This window comes from Accipiter gentilis, chromosome 10, assembly GCF_929443795.1.
Source record: "Accipiter gentilis chromosome 10, bAccGen1.1, whole genome shotgun sequence".
NCBI lineage: Eukaryota > Metazoa > Chordata > Aves > Accipitriformes > Accipitridae > Astur > Astur gentilis.
In genome coordinates, this window is record NC_064889.1 from 40,899,208 (window position 1) to 40,908,461 (window position 9,254).

Consider the following 9,254-nt stretch of genomic DNA (forward strand, 5'->3'; position numbering starts at 1 on the left):
GGGGCCGGAGGCCCGGCGGGGTGGGTCGCAGGCCGCGGGCGCCGCTGAACGCGCTGCGAGCGGCCGCCTCTGCGCCGAGGCACCTGCAGGGAGGGCGGGACGCAGGCCCGGCCTCGCTGCAGGCCCGTTCCCCCGAGAGGACGCCGCGGGAAGCCAGGGCCGGGCCCACCCAGCAAGAGACGGGGATTAATTTCCTTGGCTATGATTCCCACTGAAGCATCGCAGCGAGAGACCCCAGAAAAACTGCCTTTTTACCAGATGATGAAAAGACCTGCCTCCTCTGCCCGTTGAAGCTGCTGCTGAATTTGTAGGCAGCCCTCCCTAGTTTAATAGCCATTGCCCAGAAAATCAGCTGCAAGTGCACACAGGCTCCGCTTGCCTGAGGGCCTAGGCATACTGGATTTCTCACGCAGCTCCCTCATGACAACAGCAACGTGCTGGAAGGTACAACAGAAAAAAACAGGCTAGGGATAGTTAAGGGGTCATAGATAAGCTACTGCACCACAGTTTACTTCCAGTGACAGTCAGCATGCCAGTTCCACCTCCCGATTGCCAGAGCTGGCGTTGTGTAACACGGCAGAGGAGCACAGACAATTAACGTACCCTATTAACAGGTCTGTTTGTAACACTACCCAACTCAGACATTGCTTTCTGAGGATGCTTAAATTTAAGCGCTCCTGTGGCATATTGAAGAAGTGCAGAAACAGAATAGGAAAGTGCCAAGACAAGTTTACAACAATTAACTTATTCCTCATTTCAGTTCTTTTACTTTGTTAATCATCATCTGCAAGGATTCCTCTCATCCATGTTTGTTCCTCTGCACATCCAAGTCATCTCACTCGGATGCTTTTTGGCCATTTGGCATCACAAGGGCCAGGAAGCTGTAGTTTTCCAGATTATAGGGTTTATGGTCCATTTTTGGTGTAGAGAATGTGTCAAGAAATGTGACAAAGCACAGCCTTTGGCATATTAAATATTTATTTTGTAGAATCACTTTTGTATGAAACAGTAGTTTGATTAAAAAGCTGCATCCTGATAAAGCCACACAGCCTACTGTATTGTCAACACAAGAAACCTTAGAAGAAGCTTGAACCCATTGAACAGTCCTGTACTGCCATGCAGGAGAATGTGGTCCTTTTTCAGTTTAATGAACACCCTAGCAGCTTAAAAGTATGCTGCCTCTTTGGCACACCTTGTTTAGGGTGACCAGCAACTACAGCGTGATACTTCTACTACTCAGTTTTGCTGCCATCCATATGAAGTGGTGTCATTTTTGAATAGCAGTTTGCCACATAATCACTACCCCATCCATCTACCCCATCCATGTTGTCTGTGATATCTTACAAGAGGCTGCTACCAGTGGAAGAGGAAGAAAAGCTTCACCAGAAGTGTTCAGAATCAGCGTTTGAAGACAAAAATCTCATCAAGAGCTCATGAAGCTTCACAGCTTACTGCTACAGGTTGAAAACAAGAACCTAACAAGTGTTTAAAAAAAAAAAAAGTATTTATATAGATATCACGAGTCTCCAGCACTATTAATGAGAAATCATTAAACCCTAGGACACCTCAGTTCTAGTGAGCAGAAGACCTAACAAAGAGGTAGAACATGCCACAACCTACTATTCTGCAAGTCCTCCTCTGTTTTCTGTAACAGGCTGTCAGTGTTACAGGTGTACCTGTTATGGAACAGCCACTGTGCTAGCTGGACTTTGATCCAATTCCCTGCAGCATTCTTATTTCCATACCTCATGGTCACCTTAGTAGCCATGAAGGAAAGGAGAAATTTAAGAATGAGCTGCAGGACTGTAGCAGATAGCAGCTTGTTTGCTCCTCAGTGGAATTAACTAAAATCATGCAGAGGGGACAATATACCCAGGTAAATGCTGAAAAGTTTGTGTTAAAAATAAGGAGTGCAGGGAACAGCGTATTTCAGGAGGCTGACACCTCTGCTGTTTCATACTTGAATACACTGCAGGCATTTGCCTATGTTATGCCACTTTTCAAATAGCAGGAAGTTAAGCAACTAGCTGAAGTCCACATTACAGCTCAGCACAGATGTTTAGAAATCTGAAATTTTTGCTAGCTCCACATTCTAGCCGTTAATCATTGTTCCAGGTTATACAACGTCATTCTATTATTCTCCCCTTAATTCAGCCTCAGACTCTAGCACTAAACCAGCAAGTATTTTCTGAAGAGTTTGTGAGAGTAAACAGTGGTTTTGCAAATTCATTTTTATGCTATTCTTCATGTCAGGTAGGGATTGCACATGGCCAAAGTTTGGGCTAACAGACAGGTAAAAATACGGAGCCCCATTTCTTCCACTTTCAAAACTAAGCTTACTTTATTTAAAAAAAGCAGCAGCAGGCAATACTGCTACAGCATTGAACTTCTGCTGCCTTTGTGTAGTGTGCAGTCTCCTTTTAGCGATTGCATGAACTATTTATTGAAACGTTAAGCAGCAGAGTAAAACTAAACACTAATCTAGACCTTAAGGTAATCAAAAGATTATCTGAAGAAGCTGAAGTGGAGTAACCAGAGTCATACAATCAAAGGTCCTCAAATGATACCATCAAAAACTTCCTCAGGGCATTACAGCTATCTAGCATTCCTCCTCCCTCACAGACAGCAAAAGATAGAGCACAACTTCAGAAACAGGGCATGTTTCATCGGCCAGTGAGCATGCTCTCGCTCATACAACCTGCTGTGGGCAAAGCAGGAGAAAACGATTACCATCTAGTCTGGCAAATATTTCTTCAGTATCAAATATCAAGGGAATAGTCTTGGACCTGGCAGACCACCATCATAATCAACAACCACTGCAATTCAGCTGGTAAAAGAGCCAAGTCTGACAATCACCTCCATGGGAGGTACACATGGACTACAGGGGAGAATGTGCACTGTAAGCAACTCTTGTCCAGCCCCGAGTAAGCTTACCCTTACACAGGGTTTTCCCATGACAAAGGCTTTCAGCCTTGTTTACCCTAGTGATTCCAGGATTTCTGGTGTTTATGAACAGACCCTGTTCCGGCACACAGGTGGAATTTTAATATGGCAGGCCACAGAAGCTAAGTAATTCTGTTCCCAAGACAGATGAGTGAAAACTTCCACTCTCTTGTCACCATGGGGACTACAGTCTGCTATAGCACTCCAGCTTCAAGACAATGGCCTCTACAAGCCCTTAACAGTAGTAAGAATGCTATCATTCCAAGTACTGCATTTGCCTAGTATGTGTCCAGGCACAGATTCATATGACATCAGACAGAAGTATGAAGTGACTTGTACACTACGACTGTAGTCATTATACAAAGAGCCACTGGACAAAAGAAGAAGGACTCTCCTTGGAACGTCCTTGGCTGCAGCTGAACAAACCACACCTTCTTGCTTTTGTAAATAGGGTCTATCTACCTCCTTCGTAGATACCTCTGGTTGTCTCCCAGAACAAGAGAAAAAGAACCACCAAAAAGTCCACTGCAACTTCTTTCTTATGCAAACTAGGCGAGATACAGGTGTCAATGACTGGTCAAGAATTACGACATCTTCTTAGCAGGGCACCAAATAGTGTCAGGATAGAGCAGACAATGGACAGACTTAAATCTATGAAGGAAAAAAAATGAAAAGAAAACATTAGATTGGAATTCTCCATACAAGGAACATACTAGCATTGAATGTGCAGCAGTCTAATACAGCAGAGAGGGTGGGTCTACCTGCCTTTGGCACAGCAACAAGAGCTGATGTGAGAAAATAACCCCATTAGCAAGTTTGATCATCTCACAGTTGATAAACATGAACAAGGCAGGGAGATCTTGTTTTGGAAGCGGACACTCACCGGGTTGGATCTTGCTGAAGGCCAAACACTCCTCCCACACTCACAACATTGTGTTTGTTCTCAGGGTCCCCGTAACTTAGGGTTACCTGTAAAAGCAAATAAATATTCAGAAATTGTAACACTAATGCAGAAAAACAGAGTGGGGATAGCAGGATTATTAATGAGGTATGGAGAAAGACTCCAAGGATGCCGTCTAATCCGATCAGTGGATTACATTTGAAAAACAATGGTTAGTTTTGACATAAGCAATACTGGCACTGAATGGTAGCTATCAAATGGACCATTGCTCATCTAAAGGCAATCTGGGAGAATAAACAAAGGAGCTGAAAGCTGTGTTGCCCTGAAGGATGAGATGAGTTACAACTGTGAGCTTTGTAAGGGCATTAATCCTGCTAATGTCTGTACTTTCACTAAATAACATATGTTCATCCTCACCAGATGCTGCCTGAAGCCTGCAATAGTAGTGTCTTAGCACAGAGGGAAAATAGAAACATTTGGATGTTAAATGCCATAAAAAGAACTGCCATGTGACAAACCTGGCAACAAAATTTACATCTCTGGAACTCCAATTCAGTGCTATTCTTCCACACAAGCATTGTATCAAGAAATTTCAGGTGCCAGGTACAAGATGACATATTTTTCTTTCTAACTGTAGATTTCCTGGATTTTTTGGGTTAGCTGTTACAGTCTCAGGGAAACAACGATCACCAATGGAAGGCTGTATTCAGCCTACAGTTAAATTCACTACCACGAGGGAAATTACATCACGCTGGAATTTGGCCCCAAATGAACATTTCTGCTGCCTAATACAATTGCCAGGAAAATATAACCAAGCAATTTGTAGGGGCAAAACCACACTCTCGTTTTTTCATGGTGCCAAACAGTAAGAGGCAGACAAAGCTTCTGGATAGCCTTATAGCTCCATCTACTGCCCATTAGTAAGAAGTCATCCCAGCAGTCAAAAAACTACTTGATTTTTCCCTAAGACTGATTAAGTTTCTTGAGATTCAGACAAGTTGTTCTTAAAAATGATCAAACATTTAACTATGTCTTACTTATTGAAGAGGTACTTGCTATAGCTGCAACACTAGTCTTTCTGAACAGCGTGAATTAAGACTGAGACTTTGTTAGGCAAAGACAGAAACACTTTCTTACATGGCAGGCAAACTAAATATTGCCTCCTTCTACACTTGCTGCTACTGTGACTCATGGGAAGTCAGAGTTTAGAAGGAGATGGGGAACACCATATTTAGGCTTAATGTAGCAGAATGTGTCCCCAAAGGAGAGGACAGCTATATGACCTAATTGGCTAGGGTGAAAGTATGCTTTTTACCTAAACGAAGGAATTGGACAGAACACAGCTCTGAGTGAGTCTGCAGACATCCTTCTTTGCTGAAGAGTGCTAAGTCTAGGGAGAGGTATTCTGTCCAATCAGGTTGAGGTGTAATTATAAGAGCAGGACATTAGGCTTAGCCCTACCTGCTGCAGCACAGACTCGCCTTGTAGCCTCTGCAGATTTTCCAGATGGGAATGGAACAATGGGCTGTGCAGCAGCTTTACCTCCAGCAGCCCTTCAATGATGTAGCCAATAGTGCAGTCATCAGGAAGACGCACTCTTTCTGCAGTACTGATGAAATTACCCAGGCTGTGAGACAGAGCATGGGAGACAAGATGAAATATGCCTTAAAGCCTACCAAACGCATATTGATGGAGCTCAGCTAGGAACAGTGTTTACCTGGCCCAGGGACTCATCTTCAGGGCAAGACCTCTGCTGATACAGAACCCTGCTCCACCTGTGGCAAACCAGAATTTCACGGTTGTCTTCTGAAGAGCAACAAGAAAAAACACACAGTAGTTACTAATAATCAGCTTTCTCCATTTGGCTGGGCAGGGAAGGGAACTTGAGGTTTTACTGGATATCACATATTGCACTTGAGTCAGAACGAGACTACAGATTAATTCCTGTTTCTTTAGGCTGCTGAAAGCCCAGCTAGCTGTTCCCTTAAATGAAACTCTATCCTGGAACTGGCAGCAGGTGAACCATCAAGCTAGCACAACTGAAGTACCACACATGAAATGGGAAACTACACCTAAGTCCCACCCAATTCCATCTGTCCCCTGGTCACTCTAGCCAAGGGTCACAGCCAGCTCAGTGTTCCTGAGGAAATCAAAGGTGGTCCATTAGTCACTTGGCTCCATGTCCAAGGAGGCTACTTTGTTGTGCAGAGCCTTCCCTAATGACCTGCTTTGTAACCAACTTTCTGGCCAGTGGATTGATTTATCTTTAGGCCTGTCAGCATAGGTGACGTGGTGAGGACTTGTCCTTTAGCACATGTACCTTGTGACTGAGATGTTTGCTTCCACTTCTTGGAAACCTAGTAACCACTCAGTATTGGAAATGCCTTATATACTCAGAGAGCCTCTGTCACCCATCTGATGTTGGTTCAAGATGATGACAATGTGATACTGCTCTCAAAACAAACAAACAAAACCCAAACTCCAACCCAACCCCCAAAACAAGGAACACTGCCCCCAAAAACACTAAAGGAAAAGAAAGAGTCAAGGTGGGGAGGCCCTACTCACCTCAGTGTGAGGGAGATCACCAACATACATGAGTGAAGGAAGAGAAACAGACATCCACCCAGGAGACAAACTCTATTGTACATATGCATATGAGGTCAGATCAAAGATTCATTTAACCCTGTTGCTGAAAATGACCAGTGCCAGGTTTATTGCCTGCAGATTAAATCACTTGTTTTTATGGGGGAATCCTATGAACTCTGAAGGTTTTAAAAGCCTATAAGGTCAGGATGTCTCTTAGACTAACTGCACAGTTTGCTTACTGAACCGTCACTTTGGACATGGTCAGCTGCTTCAATGGGATGGTCCAGACTCGGTCGCCCCACATAGACATCCTGGCTGTGTGAGAAGGCGGATAAGAGACGCAGGAGAGTCCGAGGGTTCACATAGTTGTCATCGTCCACATGGCAAAACCATCTTCAAACAAAACAAAATAAAGTAACTGCAGAGCAGTAACAAAGAAATGAGTTATAGGTTTACAGCTGAGTCTTAGGCTTTTAGGCTTGGAGCAGAAAGTATTTCCCATTGTCCTGAATTACAGAATTTGGAAGCTGAAAACACCCACAGATCCTAATTCTGGAAAGAGGCTGAAATTAATAACCCCCTTTAGATCATGATCCTTTCCACCTTTCAGATGATGCTTGTTTATAAGCATTGCTTCATGCTGTCCTCCCTTCTCTATGCTCACCACCACATTTTAGCTAATACTGCATTCCTTACTGGAACAGAGAAAGTTACTCAAGTTTCCTGTGAACACAGAACTGGAAGAAACAAAGTCAATCAGAACAACATGTTTCACCTACTTTTGCCCAGATTCCAGGAATTTATCATATTCCACAGACATCTTGCAGCAGAGAGCTTGCCGCGTATGGACAGCAGAACAGTTGGTGTTGATCATATGATCCCCTAGAAAAATAAAGATCAGCTCTTTCAGGCTTGAGAAGCATGTGTAATCCAAAAAAGACTACAAAAGAAGTGCACATTTGGCACTAATACCCGTACATCTGAAGTGCATGTGGCGCACACATGGAGAGTAAACTGCAGGACAAGCAGGGCTCATGGGTTATGCATATGGCATGCAAGCTGTAGAGTACCTAAAAATGCATGAGTGCAGGGTATATAAATAGTGCCATAAGACTGTATGCAAAGGAAATGCCTAATATAACTTTGGACCAGAGAGACTTAAGCTTACTAACAGGAAGGAAGTGGGTGCAAAGGTGAACCCAGTATTCGGGAAGTTCCAGGCATCTTGTCCAGGTGGTAAGTAGGAACAGCATATTCTCCTGTGAAAGGAGAAGTTTTCTCCATTTTCTCCATCTTAACTTCCCTAATTGCTTGTACAGCATGAAATAAGGACTTCTAGGGATAGCATGACAGAAACAAAATTCAGTTACAACACACAGCATGCACCTACACTACACAGCTTACCTGCTTTCAAGCGTAGCTCCCGATCCTCCCAGTCTGTGAATATGAACGTCTGTGGGAGACAAAAAATGGTGCGTCCACATTTGAGAACTTCAGAAACTAATTTCAACTCTGTTCAATTGCAGTCGGAATTCTGAATGCTTTGTCTTGTTAGTTTATTTCACAGTAGCCATTAGGAGTAGGGTGGGGAGTGGTGGGGGAGAGAATCCCAGCAACTTCAGCCCTTGCCTTATTTGATAAGCATTTGCATTGCAAACCAGAAGAGCCTCATTTCCGTAAAGCATCCAAGATTTTAATCCCCTCATCTCAGGGTATAGACAACCAGTTTCCAGATAGGAATGACTGTCTTTTTTGGCAGAACCTCTCTCTGCAACTTCATCTCCTCTCTCTGGCGAGGAGTCATCCACAGCTGTTAAGGAAGCCAAAAGGAAAGAAAGAAAGGTAGGGTGGAAAGTGCCAGGTGGTAACACTGTCTTCTCCCAACTGCTGGACAAAATCGTGTTAATGTGCTTGGATGGACTGAAATTCCCGAACAAGGGAACAAATTCTACGTTGTTCTATGGAAAAACCTAAGCTGCTGAACTACTCAGTCCACAATACCGGCTTGGATGCATCGGCACTAGGGATCTTTTGCTATCACGTAGTATTTTCCACAGCCACACAAAGGTCAGCAAACCACTTCTGCTTGGACCACCGATCCCAGATTGCAAGCAGTTAGCGCCATCAACAACGAACTCTTTTGGAGGAAGGTTCAGACGAACTACTCGGGTAAGACGACCTTCCTCGGTCTCACAAGGAAAGCCCTTTTTAACGCAGGCAAGGAAAAACCAGCGAGAAAGCACAGCGGCTGCCCGGGAGACCGGAGGGCCGAGGCTGCGGCCGCCCGCCTGGCCGTCCTGGCGAAGCCTCACCTGTCCCCTCGCCCGGGAGATCCAGGTTTGGAGGAGCAAGTCCAGCCGGCTCCTGTGGTACTTCCTCGTGGTCTTCACCGCGATGAAGATGTCCTTCAGCTCCAGGCTCTCCCTGCCCGAGCCCCCGGCGGCCCCGAGGCGGCCCTTCCGCGCAGGCTGCGGGCTGCCAGCGAGGCCTCCGCCCCGGCCGCCCGCCCCGGCCCCGGCCCCCGGCCCGCCGCCCGGCTCCCCGCGAGAGCCCGCCCGCGTACCGGGCACGCCGCTCCCCCCGGGGCCCGCCCGCTGCGGCGTGGGCCCGCTAGGCCCGGCGACGGGCGGCGGGCGACGGCGGGGCGCGGCGGGGGGCTGCCCCCGCGGCAGCAGGAGGAGGAGGAGGGCGGCGGCGCTGACGGACAGCAGGAAGCAGGCCTTGCGAAGCCCCAGGCAGGAGCCGCTCATGCTGCAGCCCCGCGGGCCCCCGCCGCGCTGCGCGGCCGCCTCATGGCCCCGCGGGCGGGCGGGCGGCGGCAGCT

At 46.2% G+C, this 9,254-nt stretch overlaps 1 protein-coding gene across 1 annotated transcript; it reads right to left on the reverse strand.

Annotated features, from left to right (window-relative positions):
- Window positions 1–123: 123 nt before the first annotated feature.
- On the reverse strand, window positions 124–9,254 carry RFNG (RFNG O-fucosylpeptide 3-beta-N-acetylglucosaminyltransferase). Its single transcript, XM_049812632.1, has 8 exons — window positions 8,743–9,254; window positions 7,835–7,883; window positions 7,210–7,312; window positions 6,670–6,823; window positions 5,562–5,650; window positions 5,306–5,471; window positions 3,827–3,912; window positions 124–3,594 (listed from the first exon to the last, which is right to left on the reverse strand). The coding sequence occupies exons 1-8, from the start codon at window positions 9,178–9,180 to the stop codon at window positions 3,528–3,530; spliced, it is 1,152 nt and encodes a 383-aa protein (XP_049668589.1). The 5' UTR covers window positions 9,181–9,254; the 3' UTR covers window positions 124–3,527.